The 19,168-nt window shown below is 36.9% G+C and overlaps 1 protein-coding gene across 1 annotated transcript in view; it reads right to left on the bottom strand.

Moving 5' to 3' along the window:
* LOC150076901 (proteasome activator complex subunit 4-like) overlaps positions 1-19,168 on the bottom strand; it is a 514,513-nt gene that overhangs the window by 42,715 nt on the left and 452,630 nt on the right. Inside the window, exons 39-40 of the mRNA XM_090386346.1 lie at positions 11,512-11,774; positions 3,349-3,425 (exon numbers count right to left, since the gene is read on the bottom strand). Coding sequence (XP_090242472.1) covers positions 3,349-3,425; positions 11,512-11,774 — 340 coding nt within the window. The remainder of the gene's footprint in view (positions 1-3,348; positions 3,426-11,511; positions 11,775-19,168) is intronic.

Here is a 19,168-nt window from a genome sequence, read left to right on the forward strand (position 1 = left end):
ATACAGCATGTCCCACCTACTTTTTCTTACTATTGAATACACCATGAATTGTCAAACTAATAGAACAAGCTTATCTGCGAAAAGATCTAAACCTCCCAAGGACTTCCTAATTCATTTCACAAATATACGTGGTCTCAATTCTAATCTCAACGATGTCCATTTCCACTTGCAGTCTGCCAAATCCCATGTACTTTTTCTGACAGAATCTCAGTTATCGGTTGATTCATCTACTGCTCATCTCAGATGCCCAAATTATTCGCTGTATGATTCGTTTCGCCTCAAATGTGGTACTTGTGCATATGGCCGTTCTGATATTCCCTGTCAGAGACTTGGCAATTTGGAATCTCCTCTCTTTGATCTTCACTGGCTTAAAATCTCTCTACCTCATTGTGTCAAATTCATCTGTTGTCTCTACCATTCTCCCAACTCCACTAATCACTTGGAGCTCTTTGACTTCCTCTCTTTGCAACTTGACTTTCTCCAGTCCAACTTTCCTAACAGTGAAGTAATTTTCCTTGGTGATTTTAATGTTCCCAACTCCAGCTGGCTTCCGTGTTCTAGTCACACCGACCCAGCAGGTCAAGATGCTGAGGCTTTTGCAATTACTAATGACCTAGCACAGATTGTTCATTTACCTACAAGAATACCAGACAATCCTAATCATACAGCCAATACGCTTGATCTTTTTCTCACAAACAACCCTTCTAAGTACACGGTCGAAGTGAGAGGTCCTTTAGACACTTCAGATCACAACTTGGTGATTGTCTCTTCTCCAATGGAACCTTTATCTCATGGCTATTCCCAACCACGTGTTGTTTGGCATTAAAAGAATGCAAAATGGGATGACCTGCAAGACTTCTTTTCCTTGGTCGGATTACTGTTTCAAAAGTTCTGATGTCGACGTTTGCTCAGATCGTGTCAGTGAAATTATTCTTGCAGGAATGGAATCCTTTATCCCACACTCCACTTTAAAATCTCGCCCTTTATCTAAACCTTGGTTTTCCAATAAATGTGCTAAGGCTGTCCAAGAGAAGAATGTTGCATATCGTAATTGGCTTTTTCTAATTCTTCAGTTTCATTTTCTGCCTACACCAAAGCTCGCAACAGTTGTAAAGCAGTTATTAATCAGTCCAAACTAGAGTTTGAACAGGCTAAGAGTAGAAAACTTGCTTCTTGCAGTAATGGTAGCCGAGCATTCTGGTCTCTTGCCAAAGCTATTGGCCGCAACTTTTGCCCATCTTTGCTACCACCTCTGTCCAAACCAGATGGTTCTGTTGCCACTTCAGCCAAGGATAAAGCTGACCTGCTAGCATCCCATTTTTCTTCCAGCTCATGTATTAATGATCTTGGGAAACCACCCCCCACCATTCCCAACACGCTCCATTCAATGCCTCCTGTGGTCTTCCGTCAAAAGGATATCAGAAGGATTTTGATGAATCTTGATGCTAAGAAAGCTCCAGGCCCCGATGGTATTTCTCCACTTGTTCTCAAAACCTGTGCTCCTGAACTTACTCCTATTCTTTGCCGCCTTTTTTCACTTTCTTATTCCAAAGGTGTTTTTTCTTCTGCTTGGAAATTTGCTCATATCCAGCCAGTTCCTAAAAAGGGTGACAAATCCCTCCCATCCAATTATCGTCCCATTGCAATTACTTCTACTCTTTCTAAATGGAGAAATCAATTAACCGGCAACTCTTAAACTACCTAGAAACCTTCCGTCTGATCAACGATCGCCAGTATGGATTCCGTCAATGTCGATCCACTGGAGATATTCTGGCTTATGTTACCCATTTATGGACTAATTCAATGGAAAGGTTCGGTGAAACACAAGTAGTTGCTCTTGACATCTCAAAGGCTTTTGATCGTGTTTGGCATAAAGGTCTTCTAAACAAGCTTCCATCTTATGGGTTGCCAACTGTTTTTAGTAATTGGTTATCCAGTTTTCTCTCTGATCGCTCGCTGAGGGTGATGGTAGATGGCTCTCTGTCTTCTAACTTCTCCACTAATGCCGGTGTCCCCCAAGGTTCAGTTCTTTCCCCCACTCTTTTCCTCTTGTATATCAATGACCTTCTTCCATTGACTGGAAATCCTATCCATAGTTTTGCCGATGATAGCACATTGCATTCAACTTTCCATTTTGAGAAACCTTGTCCTGCTCAATCAGCTTCAACTTCTCGAAAATCTGCTACCAATTCCTTAAATGCCGATCTTCAGATAATTCTCCAGTGGGGCAAAGACAACTTAGTTGATTTCAACCCCTCTAAAACTCAGTCTTGTCTTATATCTCGCAAAAAGGATTCTTCTGCTCCTATGCTTATCTTTAGTGACACTCCGATTTCTAGGCAAAATGATATATCTCTTTTGGGGATTACCCTGACTTCTAATCTCTCTTGGCACAAGCACATTACAAATATTGCTTCCTCTGCATCTAAAAAACTTGGTTTTCTGTTTCGCTCTCGGCGTTACTTTTCTTCCAAACAGCTGCTCAATCTGTATAAATTGCAAATTCGCCCTGCCATGGAATATTGTTCACACATCTGGGGTGGTGCCCCTGAAACCTCTCTCAGGCTTCTTGATTCCATTCAGAAGAGGGCAGTTAGGTTAATTAATGATTCATCTCTAAAAGAGTCTCTCCACTCGCTTTCTCATAGACGCATTGTTTCTTCTGCATGCCTCTTCTACAGATACTTCCATGGGCACTGTTCTTCTGAATTGGCTTTTATAATTCCTGCTCTCTCTTTCAAAACAGTCCGAACACGTGCCGCCACTAGCCAACATCCATTTACTGTCCAACTTCAAACACACAGAACTAACTTTTCATCTTCCTCATTTATTCATTCAACTGCCGTTTTCTGGAACAACCTTCCTTCATACGTATTTCCTGAAAATTACAATCTACAGAAGTTCAAGTCCAATGTCAACAAATATCTTCTTTCGTCTTCTTAACCTCAAACCCAAGAGCACGGTATCAAGTACTATAGGTTCTAATATCTCTCGTGTTTGGGGTTCACATAAAATAAAATATCTGGGAAGTTATGTGTCCTGATAGCAGGTTTTAAATTTAATAACAACTATTTTAGAGGAATCCTCTATAACAAATGAAAAGTAGTAAAACAACTATATTGTACTGTCATGGAGAACATTTTAGTTAGATCTATACTATAATGTTTGTGACATAAGATTTTCACTTTGCTTTTAGTCCATCCTTTATTTGTTTACTTGGGGTGGTAAAAGTTTATGACTACAATCCCACAGGACAAATTATGTAAAACTGAAAACAAAAAAACATTTTAATTTTCCATTCAATTTCTCAATCATGAAAATGAATTAAAATAAAATTACAGTACTTACAACTGGAAGAATTTGAAATATCTCAGGTGGAGCAAACGAGAGTGTCCGAGATAAACTTGTCATCACCCATCTACAGACTGAAATCAGAATAAATTTTAACTGAAGAAAAGTATAAAAGTTCTACTAAATTAATATTAAATGAAAACTGCTGAACATTTAAATAAAGTCACACATTTAATTACTTTCCTTATAAAAGCAAACATAACTATTTTCCATTTCATAATATATGAAATGGAAAATAGTAATAATATATGATAACTGAAAATTTAAGGGATAAAGGAATAAACTGATGTAACAATGATTTAAAATAAAATTTCTTATCTTCTCAAAAGCAGTGGATTGAAGGATTTATAATTTAGAATTGAAGAATTTGCAAGAAATGTACCAATGCCTGCGAAGGGTATATTTTTTATGGTTGGTTTATATACTTTATGGGATGGCAAACCCTATCTCCCTCATCCCAACACTGAAAAAAATAGAGAAGTGAAAGAATAATAAAAGGCTAGGCTTCTTTGGGCTTGCAGACAGGTTAAGAGAAAGACTCATGCAACAAACTCAGTTCAGACTATTTGCATAGAATGTGAAGGGAAATATTGAGACAAACATGATAATCCACTAGTATGTATATGGAATGAATGGCAGCTTTGTTTATCTATCATGTGACATTCTCCCACTAATGCTCAGGTGAAATATGGTGTATTGTTCTCCTGCTCAGAGGAGCAAAACTACCTCTAGATAATCATTCGAAGAAACGTACTTTCTTATTCGCCTGTTTATTCCATTATAATGAGTGCAGAGGAGGAATCTTGGCAAGTAATATTCACAATTTCTATTAAACCTGCATATCATGACATTGTGTTTTTTTTTTTTTTTTTTTTTTTTTTTTTAGCTTAACCCCATATGGTAAGTTGATTTTTGTAATTTTGATTCAAAGCAGCAATCTTTTTTCTCTGAGCCTGCTGAATGCAAGAATATTTCAAAATTTGTATTAACTGTAATAAAATACTAAAAAAAGAAAAAATAAATAAATAACTTAACTATGTGTTGTTAATCATTGCATTACATACTCAGCTAAGAATAGAAATCTTACTTTTTGTCCAGATGGTATCTATGCATTCTGGTCTCTTGCCAAAGCTATTGGATGCAACTTTTGTACATCTATATATGAGCCTCCTCTGTTGTTGTTGTTGTTGTTTGGTTTTTAGGAGCATTAGCAACTAAGGCCATATTGCTCCGGGGATATGCAGTGGTCATTCCCTGACCTTTCCGCATCCTCCGTATTTGGTGATCATGGGCTCGAACCCCAGTCTAATCAAGAAGCATGTGCTACGCCCTGCTGCTCCTGCCCACCTGGCTATGGAGGTGCTGAGCCCCCTCTGCTCATCTATATTCCAAACTGATGTTTCTATTGCATCCTTGGCTAAAGATAAACCCGGCTTACTAGTATCCTATTTTTTTGCTAACTCTTATATCAATGATCTTGGTAAACCACTTTCTACTACACCCAATAAACTTCGTTAATGCTTCCTAATGTCTCCTGAAAGATGAATGTCAGAAGAATTCTGAACAATCTTCGATACCAACACTTTACACTTTCTTATTCTACCGGTATTTTTCCTTCTTGTTGCACCTACCCCTATTCTTTCCAAAGTAATGGTGAAATATATCAACTGCTAACTCTTAACTATCTCAAAACCTTCAATCTGATCAATGATTGCCAATATGGATTCTATCAGCATCAATCCACTGGCAATATTTTGGTGAGACTCAAGCAGTTGCTTTCGACATTTCTAAGACTTCTGATCATGTTTGGCATTAGGGACTCCCCAATCAAGTTCCCAACTTATGGATTTCTGACTTTTTTTGTAAATGAATATTCGGTTTTCTCTCTATCAGACCATTCACTGCAAGTGATGGTAGCAGTGCCCTGTCTTCTAATTCTTCCACTGATGCTGGTGTACCACAAGGTTCAACTTAGTTACTCTTGTATATTAACAACCTTCTTTCCCTGACTGGAAATCCTATCAATAGTTTTACTGATGATGGTATAAAGAATGCACTCAACATTCTACCTTCCAGTTCAAAAAAACTTGAACTGCACAAATGGTCTCAACTTCTCCATTCACCACAAACTTCTATATGCTGATTTTCAGGTAATTCTCTAATGGGAGCAAAGAAAAGTTAGTTAACTTTAATCTCTTGAAACTCAGTCCTATATTGTTTCCCAGTGATCGCATGTCTCTGTTAGGGATTACTCTGACTTCTTATCTCTCTCTCTCTCTCTCTCTCTCTCTATCGGCATAAGCACATTACAAATGCTGCTTCCTCTGCATGAAAAGATCTCGGATTTTTTTTTTTTTTTTGCTCTCAGTGTTACTTTTCTTCTAAACAAGTAATCACTGTAAAAATTTCAAATTCACCCTACCATGGAATATCGTTCCCACACCTGGGGAGCTTCCCAAAACCTATCTCAAGCTTCTTGATTTCATCCTAAAGAGGGCAGTCAGGTTAATTAAGGAGCATCTCTGTCTTACAGATATTCAGTCTCTGTTCTGAAATAGCATCTGCACTTTTCCCACTTTCTTCCCAACATGTGCTGCAGCCAGTCAGTATCCACTCATTGTCCAACTCAAACCTCACAAAACCACGTCCTCATTTGAATTTGGGGAGTTTGTTAGGTGGATGATGTTAGCACTATAGCAATGCTAACACCAGAAGAGCTGCTGACCACCATGAAAAATGAAGTTTTCCCTACTGGTGAGGAGAGTGAAATTAAGCCTTTGTGGTTAAATGTCATGACCACCACGACATCATAAAATTTCACTTCCAGTCCAATATCACATCCAGTGCACCCATTGGCATTTCTGACTACCGAATTTGTTTTCCCCCCCGGGGCTGGCATAATTATTGTACCACCATCATAAACAATCTGAAAAGCTAAATCCATGTTTATTGATATTTATATATTCAATTGTTAAACACAGGCAGTGTTGTTCACACCTGCTCTCAAAAAGAGAGCACGTATCCACTGTGAAGTAAAAGGGTATATGACTATAGTCAATGCAAAAAGAGATGGGATGTTAAATGTGCAATTATAAATCTACTGGGCTAGCCTTCAACCATTCAGTGAGTACCCTAAGTGCCTGATCTACATAAAGAGAGTTAAACAACTAAAGCATAAAATAGATTATGGACATAATTTGTAATCAGAATCAACATTAAGCCTTGAAGTTGTCAGCTAAATGCCCAGAGAGTACATGCAGTACTTTATCAGCTAAAATTAGTCACAGCAGAACACCAAATAGATATTGCATGTATCCAGGAGCCCTACACCCATGGTGACAGGGTTCAGGGATACCCCAGAAGTTACCACAAACACTATGTAGGTAGCAATAGTTACCAGAAACAAAAATATCACAGTTACCAAAGTAAATAGCCTATGCATACCACTGGCAGCTTGTACCTATATTACTCTACCTCTTGTTTTCTTCCATGTTATTTCACAATATTGCAGGCCAGGATTCTTCCATCCAATACTTAGCATGTATCCAGGTGTGTATTTAGTATATAAAGTACACTATATATACAAAATTTATGGAAATATTGTATGGAATTTAAATAATACGGTTTTAATTAATTTATCTTGAATTTTAAGTTTTAGATTTATAAAGGTATATGCCCAGATTACAATCTCTTAAAAGGTATATTCTTTTAAGAGATTGTAAATATGCAAATATCATATGATTGTTGTACATGTGTAAATAAGTTGTATATATGTTTTTAATTAATTTATTTTGAAGATTTACATTTTAGGTGTATAGGTTTACAACTGAATGTATTCTATTAGGAGATTGTGAATTATTATGTATAATTGTTTTATTATGCAGTGCAAATGATGCTTTATGGGACGATTTTATGGAATTATATATATTTGTTTAAGAGTTATTTAAATATTTATTATTATTATTATTTTTAAGATGAAATTTTGAACCTTACCTAAATGTTGTGTATATGGCTTATTGGGCCATATAAATGATTTTTTTTTTTTTTTTTTGATTTTGAATATATGTATCTTATTATGCATATTTATAAATAAGGACTGTAATGTGGATGAGCCAAAGGCTCAGGTAGCACAAGAGGTAGAGAAATAAATTAAACTGAATTGAACTGAATCCAAATACATCTAATACTTAGTAAAATATTAATTACAATGGATGCAAACTGTAGATCACCCTTATGGCATATCGACACACCTGACAGAACAGGTATCACAAATGGGCTGCAAATGGAGGGGTCCATCACCACAACTTCACTTATGATTCTAAATCGGCCACACAATCTGTAAACTTACAGTAGTATGTTGTATGAGAGTGTGAGTGGCATAACTATGGCAACACAAGCCATAGTCACAAGTTTACTGACTGGAAAGTGCAGGAGGACTGGACTATGTCTGATACTCACTCTGATATTAAAAAAGCACACTGGAACAAATTCACAGACACACTTGGTTCCATCCTGACATGAGTATTTACCAGAGATAAATAACCACCTCCACCCAAATGAACAGGTTAAAAATGCTGTCAGACACTATAATCAAAGCCCCAGATATCTCAACGAAAAAAAGCGCCTAGATCAAAGGCAGTTCCTGGTGGTGTCCTGAGATGCAGAATTCTTGGCAAAGAGTTAATCAGGCCAGGAAGCATTTTCAGAGATTCCAGATCAAAATGGCCAGGAAAACGCTTGTTGGAACCAGTGGTAATGCTGACCCTTGAAATGTGACAACATTGTTATCAATAAGCTGCCAAGAGGAGATGTGGTTAACCCTAAAAATACTGTAGCTAGTTAGACTGCACATACCTGGGAGGAAACAGTTAACGTTTTAGATGCACTGTTTCCAAGTGATGGCAAACATCTCAATGAAGTATAATCAAGAATCTGTACTGAAAATAAGGACTATAACAACATGGAAGCTGAAATGCCTTTACCTGCTGAGGAACTAATTACTATGTTAAATAGAACAAAAAATAACAAATGCCAGGGAAAGGATCTCATACAAATAGAAATGATAAAGGAACTAGCAAAAGATTTCTCAGACCACCTACTTCAGCTATACAATAACTGTTTACAAAAGGGAATTTTCCCCCACCACTTGGAAACAGGCAAATATCAGATTAATACTGAAAAACCAGACTCCATTTCAATAAATTTTATTTATTTATTTTTTTTCTTTATAAGGGCCCTCCCTGGGAAGGCAAAGAGAACCAGAACTTAATCAACCAGGTCCTGGTCCAGTTGCCGAAGAACTGTGAGGACCCCCGTAGCTATAAAGGTGGTGGAGAACAGAATTCGTAGGAATCCCCTATGAAAACAGAAAATCATGTCCAGAGAAATGGGAATATTGCCAAGGTTGATGCCATGTATAATCAAAAGTGATCTAGGGATGAGTGCCTACCGCAGGAGAACATGACAGTTCCTAACTCCAGCTCTGATGGAATGGAGGCACAAAAGATCAGAGGCACTGCAGCATCGGTACGCAAATGATAAGCATCGACAGATACTCTTCACAGATGAAAAGATTTTTACTATCGAGGAGAGTTACAACCGTCGAAATGTTGTTGTTGTTGTTGTTATTTGGTTTTTAGGAGCATTAGCAACTAAGGCCATATTGCTCCGGGGATATGCGGTGGTCATTCCCTGACCTTTCCGCTTCCTCCGTATTTGGTGGTCACGGGCTCGAACCCCGGTCTAATCAAGAAGCGTGTGCTACGCACTGCTGCTCCTGCCCATCTGGCTACGGAGGCGCCCTATCCCCCCGTTGAAATGACAAGGTGTATGCTCTGCAGAGGCATGTCAGGCCATTAAATGAGTTGAAAGGGGTCATGTTCCAGCATCAATGATGGTTTGGTGGGGAATCTCCTATGAAGGTGTAACAAAGATGCATTTTTGTGTTCAGGGGGTGAAAACCAATGCAAGGGTGTACCTGAATGATATTCTGGAGCCACTTGTGAGACTCCCCAATCAGACTCTCTTCAATGGTCAGCACTGGATCTTCCAACATGACTCAGCACCTGCCCACAAGGCAAAGATCACCCAAACATGGCTGACTGAGAATGTGCCAGAGTTCATTAATCATGACGAATGGCCTCCTGTCAGCCCAGATCTTAATACACTTGATTACCGTTTGTGGGCTATTTTGGAAGGGATGGTCTGTGGTAAAAGGCATGCCACATTGGAGAGCCTGAACAGATCACTGGAGCATGCTGTGGCCAATTTGCTGCTGGATGTTGTGTGTAATTCTATTGATGAATAACCAGAACATTTGAGGTCTTGTGTAAAAAAATAAGGGAGGGCATTTTGAGTGAGCATTGTGTTGCTTCATTTGTTGGGTGTTCAAGAATAAATCCACAGAGTTTTGAGTTCCTGTGTCTTTTTATTTTGTGGCTATATGCAGTAACACATGTGACAGTAACTATGGCAGTACTGTATAAAATGAAATTTTGGTACAATAAAATGATTGAAGCTTCCACGAGAAGTTTGTAGTAACAGGATTTTACTGTAAAAAGAATAATACAGTTATTAAAGAGTACACCTGCTTATTTTATATTAACCACAGCAAATGTCGAAGTATTTAACAGTTTACACCCGGAACTGTGTCACAACTGTCAAAATAACCAAGCAATCATTGGTGAATTAGGTACTTTTCATTTTCATTTTATTATTATTTTTTTTATCTTTTGAATCTATTGAAATATTTGTTCTGTTAGTTTATCAAACAGTAAGGAAATTTTCCAAATTCATTCATGATTTGTGTGTTGGTGAAATGTTGTTTTTTATTATTACAGTAAACAACCTGTCATATGGGTAACAAGCTGGGCTTTATACTGAGAACGTTATCTTTTCTGATATCTGCTTAATGGCCACTTGGCTATGACTTGCCTGTCAATTAATCATTTTTATGAATAAATTCAGGTAGCGAGTTCTTCCAATCCTAGTGGATAGTTTGAATAAATTCAAGGAATAACTAGACAAACTATTAGAACTGGAGGAGATGAAAAGCTAACGTGGGAACTTTTTTTAGCTAATTCCATACAAGTTTGCTTTCTTGCACCATTTGGCACTACTAATACTAAAGCATTGACAGTATACTATGATTGTTTAATTTATTATAACACAGAGCCTAACTATGGGTTGGATTTCATGTTGCTGTTATTTGGTTTTTAGGAGCATTAGCAACTAAGGCCATATTGCTCTGGGAATATGCAGATATGCAGTGGTCATTCCCTGACCCTTCTGCATCCTCCATATTTGGTGCTGGATTTCACGATTACAATGTAATATAAAACGAGGAGTGAATATTATGCTGGGAGGCATGTGCTACAACTACAAGTAGTGAAAACAATTATTTTTATTAAATTTTTAGTTAATTAATTAATGATTAGTTTTAACAAGATAATTCTTAATTTACTTTTCACTTCCATTAATCACAGAAAAAGAAAAAAAAAAAAAAAAATCAATTAATTTAAGGAATAAAAATCTAATGCATCTAAAATATAATGCCGGACATTAATTAATTTGTTTAATTTTATCTTTAACAATTTCACTTTTGCTTTTCTCTCTCTTATCACAATATCACTTACCTTCCAGTAATAACTTAGTATACTTCTAGTATTCAGTTCCCTAAAAACTTCTTTGTGTATGTATATGCAAAATATTTATTTAGTTTATCAACAGCCTGAACTTTAGTTTAGTTTATCAACATATCAACCTTATTTAGTTTATCAACATCAAAGTTATGCTATTAATATCTATTGGAATAATGTGGTTCATCGCATTCCTTCTAGGGTCAAACAAGCAAAAAATTCTTTGCTACTTTTCTTCACATTCACAGTGAAACTCATAATCTGGCTATACTTCCCGAGTTGATATAGATAAAATATATTAACCCATAGTAAAAAAAAATAAATAAATAAAGGCATTTGAAATGCTGAAATCTGGCAAGTAAAAAAATTAAAGTATGTTCTTAATGTAAAAACTTAAAGTCCCTTTAATATAATACAACTTAATATTTAATATTAAACACCACTACCAATCTAAAAAAAAAGTCTACACCAGTAATAATATCAGTAAGATAAATTATGCAAACCACAGATAGTTTGTAAGTACCTGTTCTAAACAAGTTAGTGGCTACTTTCCTTTCATTAGAATCATTTTTGCAATGGTTTAAATGTGTGCCTCCAATCATATTTCTGGAGATAGGAGGCACCTCTAAAGAATTTTCAGATAGTGGAGAGGCAGGCCTACTATCCTGAAGTACTGCCAGTTGAGGAACAAGGTAGGCAATAAAGGAGGACCTTTTTGGAACTAGTTGAAGATAATCAGCAACACAAGGTAGTGCAATATCATACAAGAATACATTATTCAGCAAGCTAGAATTAAATGTAAAATAAAATATCAATAAATATATAGCAATATCCACTATAAGAATAAATAAAAATAATAATTACAAATATACAATAGTAAAATATTTTATGTAAGAAACATATTAATGATTCCACAATACAAAGAGTTTCATCTACAATGAGTAAAAATAAGTAAAATAAGTTAAAATAAGTAAAGCCTTCATGGAGACCATATCCTATGAACAACACATTACCAAAATTACTAAATAGGCATTTAAAAAGTAGATTTCCTGAGGAGAGCTTTGGTAGATTTTAAGGGTTTAAATCATTTATGTCTTTATAAAATTTATATCAGATCAACCCTGGAATTTGCAGCTCCAATTTGGTCTTCCCATGTTGACTACATGACAGCTTAAATGGAAAAAGTGCAGAATGCTGCCATTAAATATATCAATGGTACACAATTTGTTCACAATATAATGAGGTCATATATCTGGTGTGCAGTGATACTCTCAGTTTAAATATACTTCAAAGGAAAGCTAAAAATGGACAAATGCTGTTAAATGAAGTATTACATGGAGAGATTCACAACGAGGAGTTGTTATTTGGTTGATTTTAACACTATAACAAGGGATCTTAAGAGATCTCTTGTTACAGTGTTCCATTCAATCTGGTACGTCCAGATTGAATGGAAACTAGAATTCTCATTCCCTCCCCACCATAAAATGAAATTTTTGAAATAAAATTCAGATTTAATTTCAAAATAAAATCCTTAAAATGTTAAAACTGAGTGCAAAAAATTCAGTTTAACTGAATGGTAAACTGAATATTTCACATTCGGTTTAACATTCATAGAGACAATATATTATCACTACTGTCATTCAAATATTATGTGATTAAACTAATTTTTCTCATTTACTGTTTTCAATTGGATAATATCAATGAATTGACTCCAAAATACACCTATAAAACATATTGTACCAAATTTTTTATGTAGAAGATTACATACTGTGCTTTCTCACAGCAATCGACGACTACAAACCTCCTCACCACCACAAATGCATACTAGCAGCGTTCGAGAGCAATCACAAACGTGTCATAACTTACATAGATATTGAGGCTGTGAATGTCACTTCTCTTTTGTGGCTGTTAATTATAATTATACTATAACATCAAGGGAGACATGAGGTGCTTTCAGGCTGCTCTCCTTAGCAAGAGGTTGTTGCGACTTGACACTGGAGGAAGAGGCTACTGGAGGTCTGTTACTGCTGGAGAACCACAGGGGGAGGGTATCCTCTTTGAATGTTCACAGCAATTATTGACCCACTGGTGCGGAATAACCAAAAAATCATCTCCTATGCAGATGATGTTAAGATTCTTACCTCAATCGGGCCCAATTCCAACCTCATCAAGACTACTAACCACATTAATAATGGCCTTTTGGAAATTGCTTCCTTTCTACAGCATTTTGGCTTGACGATCAATTCCGGGAAGACCAATATGATGATGCTCTTTCTGAAGACCAGTCCTGTGATTGCTCCCACTTCTGGTAACACCCAAATCCCTATTGTTACTTCACATTTGGGGGGGTGGGCGCCTCCGTAGCCAGGTTGGCAGGAGCAGCTTTGCGTAGCACACACTTCTTGATTAGACTGGGGTTAGAGCCCGTGACCACCGCATATCCCCGGAGCAATATGGCCTTGGTTGCGAATGCTCCTAAAAACCAAATAACAACAACTTCACATTTGGACTTAGGTGTAATGTTTGACCCTGAACTCTGTTTTAATATGCAGCTGGATAAACTTGCCTCATGGGTTTCAAGTCTTCGTTGGACAACAAAACAAAATTTGTTGAACATTAAAGATCCAAAAATAATCAAGAAATACATCAGAACAATTACCTACCCACCTTCAATGTATGCATCAAAAGTCTGGGCCTCATCCAACCAAACGACTAAAAAGCCTCTCATTTCATCTGAATATTGGCTACTGAAATGGGTTAATTTGAAATCCAATCTGCTGCTACAAGCCAGAACAACAGCATTAGTAAATGCAATGAGGGTTCCCTGTCTCTCTGAGCTTACTGATTCCCGGAGGTTGGTCGTCAGAGTGAAAATGGTTGCAGGATTTATCTCTGAGCCATCCGTATGGGATACATGCTGCTGGAGAATCCCTATCTCTGCCTTGAGGACAACCACTAGACTGGCTGCCCGGAATTTGAGACTTTTCCTGACAGATCGGTTCCTCGTTCTCTGTAACGTCTTTTTTTTTTAGGTTGAAATAAAGATTCTCTCTGTGTCTCTCTCTCTCTCTCTATATATATATATATATATATATATATATATATATATATTTATTTTGTCAGCTGACAATTTGTAATATTTTATTTCACTATAATTACACTGGTCAGTATGAATGTTCTCCCTGAAATAATTTTGACAGATTCTCATAGGAAATATGTTCTAAAACTCAGACGTGAGCTTAAAAAGTTCTCATTGCCCTCAGTTTTCAAATACTGTAGTTAAAGCTTCACTAGGTGGAAGATGACTCTCATCAATCGGTGCAATACCACCACTTTGCTTATTGGAGGCTTGAAGTGGTGGAACCCATGTTTAGTCTCTAGAGCTAAGTTCCAGTCAACCCTTCCCTATCTCTTCCATCATGCAGTATGATTGATAACTTTTGAGGTTATGATGAACATCGTGGCGAGATCCAACATTCCTTACATTTCGAGGGTACAGCTCTGAAACGCTATTCGCAGGCCGGCCGCCAGTTAGTACACTGGACCGAACCTGTTGGTAACTCTCTAGAAGGCTTCTGGATCAGCTAGTGTATAATCTTGCTACCTCTACTCTGCCAGATAGTGACTGGAGGGAGTCCGAGTAATGTGTATGTGGGGAGCATTGTCGAGGCCATGTTATCTCAAAGATCTGGGTATATTCTTACCATGTGTTCGCCATATCCAAAAATTTCGTTACTTCATACAGCATGTCCCACCCACTTTTTCTTACTATTGAATACACCATGAATTGTCAAACTAATAGAGCAAGCTTATCTGCGAAAAGATCTAAACCTCATAAGGACTTCCTAATTCATTTCACAAATATACGTGGTCTCAATTCTAATCTCAACGATGTCCATTTCCACTTGCAGTCTGCCAAACCCCATGTACTTTTTCTGACAGAATCTCAGTTATCGGTTGATTCATCTACTGCTCATCTCAGATGCCCAAATTATTCGCTGTATGATTCGTTTCGCCTCAAAGGTGGTACTTGTGCATATGTCCGTTCTCATATTCCCGGTCAGAGACTTGGCAATTTGGAATCTCCTCTCTTTGATCTTTTCTGGCTTAAAATCCCTCTACCTACTGTGTCAAATTCATCTGTTGTCTCTACCATTCTCCCAACTCCACTAATCACTTGGAGCTCTTTGACTTCCTCTCTTTGCAACTTGACTTTTCCCAGTCCAACTTTCCTAACAGTGAGGTAATTTTCCTCGGTGATTTTAATGTTCACAACTCCAGCTGGTCGAGATGCTGAGGCTTTTGCAATGACTAATGACCTTGCACAGATTATTCATTTACCTACAAGAATACCGGACAATCCTAATCATACAGCCAATACACTTGATCTTTTTCTCACAACCCTTCTCACAACAACCCTTCTAAGTACACGGTCGAAGGGAGAGGTCCTTTAGGCACTTCAGATCACAATTTGGTGGTTGTCTCTTCTCCAATGGAACCTTTATCTCATGGCTATTCCCAACCTCGTGTTGTTTGGCATTACAAGAATGCAAAATGGGATGACCTGCTAGACTTCTTTTCCTTGGTCAGATTACTGTTTCAAAACTTCTGATGTCAACGTTTGCTCAGATCGCGTCAGTGAAATTATTCTTGCAGGAATGGAATCCTTTATCCCACACTCCATTTTAAAATCTCGTCCTTTATCTAAACCTTGGTTTTCCAATAAATGTGCAAAGGCTGTTCAAGAGAAGAATGTTGCATATCGTAATTGTCTTGTTTCTAATTCTCCAGTTTCATTTTCTGCCTACACCAAAGCTCGCAACAATTGTAAAGCAGTTATTAATCAGTCCAAACTAGAGTTTGACCAGGCTAAGAGTAGAAAACTTGCTTCTTGCCCTAATGGTAGCCGAGCATTCTGGTCTCTTGGCAAAAGTTTGAGCATTCTGGTCTCTTGGCAAAAGAGATGGGCAAAAGTTTCGGCCAAAGCTATTGGCCGAAACTTTTGCCCATCTCTGCCCAAACCAGATGGTTCTGTTGTCACTTTAGCCAAGAATAAAGCTGACCGCTAGCATCCCATTTTTATTCCAAGATCATTAATGATCTTGGCAAAACACCTCCCACCATTCCCAACATGCTCCATTCAATGCCTCCTGTGGTCTTCCATCAAAAGGATGTCAGAAGGATTTTGATGAATCTCGATGCTAAGAAAGCTCCAGGTCCTGATGGTATTTCTCCACTTGTTCTCAAAACCTGTGCTCCTGAACTTACTCCTATTCTTTGCCGCCTTTTTTCACTTTTTTATTCCAAAGGTGTTTTTCTTTCTGCTTGGAAATTTGCTCATATCCAGCCAGTTCCTAAAAAGGGTGACAAATCCCTCCCATCCAATTATCGTCCTATTGCAATTACTTCTACTCTTTCTAAAGTAAAGGAGAAATCAATTAACCGCAAACTCTTAAACTACCTAGAAACTGTCCGTCTGATCAATGATCGCCAGTATGGATTCCGTCAGTGTCGATCCACTGGTGATATTCTGGCTTATGTTACCCATTTATGGACTAATTCAATGGAAAGGTTCTGTGAAACACAAGTAGTTGCTCTTGACATCTCAAAGGCTTTCAATTGTGTTTGGCATAAAGGTCTTCTAAACAAGCTTCCATCTTATGGTTTGCCAACTGTTTTTAGTAATTGGTTATCCAGTTTTCTCTCTGATCACTCACTGAGGATGATGGTTTGTTATTTGGTTTTTAGAAGCATTAGCAACTAAGGCCATATTGTTCCGGGATATGCAGTGGTCATTCTCTGACCTTTCCGCATCCTCTGTATTTGGTGGGGACATCCTTGAACCCTGGTCTAATCAAGAAGCGTGTGCTACGCACTGCTGCTCCTTCCCACAGAGGCACCAACGTATTTCCTGAAAATTACAGTCTACAGAAGTTCAAGTCCGATGTCAACAAATATCTTCTTTCGTCTTCTCAACCTCCAACCCAAGCACGGTACTAAGTACTATAGGTTCTAATACCTCCCGTGTTTGGGGTTTACATAAAAAAAAAAAAAAAATTCCTACATTCCAATTTAGACTTTTTTCCTGAAAATTTGAGAGTGGTTTCCGATGAACACGGTGAAAGGTTTCACCAAGATATTTCTTAAATGGAAAAAAGATACCAGGGAAAAATGGAGTCCAAATATGTTGACAAACTACTGTTGGAATCTCATATGGGAGACACCAATGATGATTATAAAAGGCAAAAAATGATAAAATAAGTGTTTTGTTATTAGATAAACATTTTTGCATATAGAATAAGGTTAACAGACCTATTGTTCAATATTTAGTATTGAATGTAACATTTTCTTAAAATATATGAAATCTTTTTTATTTCAAATGTTTTGTCTTTAATCCCTTCTCCTTAAAACTGGTGGGTATTACAGCAATATGGAATATTTTAACAGGAAGCGAAATAATGACAGTTGAATAACAGTAGTGATGATATGCGCTGTAATTATAATTACAGTACATATATGTCTAAAAGTATAAGGTGCCCATGTACAATTTTTCCTTTTTATATTACATAATCATGTATATATTAACTTAAAAGACAACTGTAATTTTATATTGCAACTGTTTATTACTGATTACCATACAGTGATGTATATGTTTTGCAGTAATCAATAAAAAGAAAATTAATATTTCCTAGATCCATTTACTTTGCAATTAATAAAAATATTTAATTCTATTTAATTTCTAATTAGAATTTGATATTCAAGAGAAAACATGAGGGGGGGGGGAAAGGCACAAATGAAAATCCAATCTTGTAGCTACTTCTTCAAATTGGAATAGAAACTAATAAAATAAAAACAATACACTTCAGTATGGTGCTCATCAGCCTTAATGAATAAAAGCAGTCTTTTGTTGCTACAATTTTGGAAATTTTCAAATAAAACACAATTGAGTTTGGTCACTTCTGCAGTTATCACTGTTTCAGGCTGCTCTCATAATACCACAACACACATTCACTTTTGGGCTATCTAGAGTGTGGATTTTTAGAACCCAATGTTTGAACACTGTGTTGCCTCATCAGAAAACATAACATGACTCAAGAAATCATGGTTACGGTCGATGCAATCAAAAATATTGACAGTGGGCTTTTGCCGCTGTGGTTTGTCACTCAGCTTGATTTCTTGAAACATTTACAATTTATAAGCAAACGGAGGCTTATGGACCCTATATACAGTTGCATGGGGCATGATCAATTCTCTTGATGCACACCTGATTGATTTCTGCAGGATACAAACAAAGGCAGCATGTACCTCTTCAACTCACTCTTCTGAGATGCTGTGACAACCTCCTCCATGTTGAACACACATCTAAAGTGTCACTGAACCATGACAAGAGATATGCTCCCTGCAAACCAAACCCGTGCCTGTGCCTTCTCTTGCACACACAGCATTTTTACACAAATGACAGTAGTTCTGCAGCCTCAGTTACGGCATGTTTCAAAACATCAAACACTAAAACTCAACTATATCCCTGTCTACTGGTTCCCACTACATTGATATATGTACAACACATGAATTTTAACCAACTTTTAAAATCAGAGATTGAGAATTTGTTTTGAATCATAACATACAAATGTGCTTAAGAGTTACATTAGGCAAGAAATTTTTGTTGACCAAACTAAATAGAGAGTGCACCAAAAGTGAGGCTACACATTTACAAAATATCTTGAAAAATATTGTATTTAGGAAGTTGTTGTTTATTGCAAAAAGTAGTAAAGTTTTATGTGCATCGTGGTTAAACAGCTACCCAAAATAGAATTTTTGTAGTAAAACTACTTTATTGCAAATATTTAAGTGTAATGATTACCCAAAGTGAATGGCCCAAACACTATGGCTCTCTAGTTTTTGAACAGACAGAAAGTGGAAGACCACACTTCAGCCAAACAGAAAATAATTCTACTTTTGTTTGAATATCTAAAATTCACAAGAAGGCTTTCAAGAAAGCCAAAATTACCCTAAACTTCAATAAGAAGAATTTTAAAAGATTTAAGATTCAGTTTACATTCCAAAATTGCACCACACAATGAGGACAGTGCAGATAGGAAAGTTGAATTTGAGAATTTTTAGACAACTTTTAACATTATTTAAAAGGAATTTAATATTCCAGGTATTGAGTTTGGGATGGA

Source organism: Mastigoproctus giganteus, chromosome 12 (assembly GCF_048544385.1).
Source record: "Mastigoproctus giganteus isolate SK-2022 chromosome 12, ASM4854438v1, whole genome shotgun sequence".
Taxonomy (NCBI): Eukaryota; Metazoa; Arthropoda; class Arachnida; order Uropygi; family Thelyphonidae; genus Mastigoproctus; species Mastigoproctus giganteus.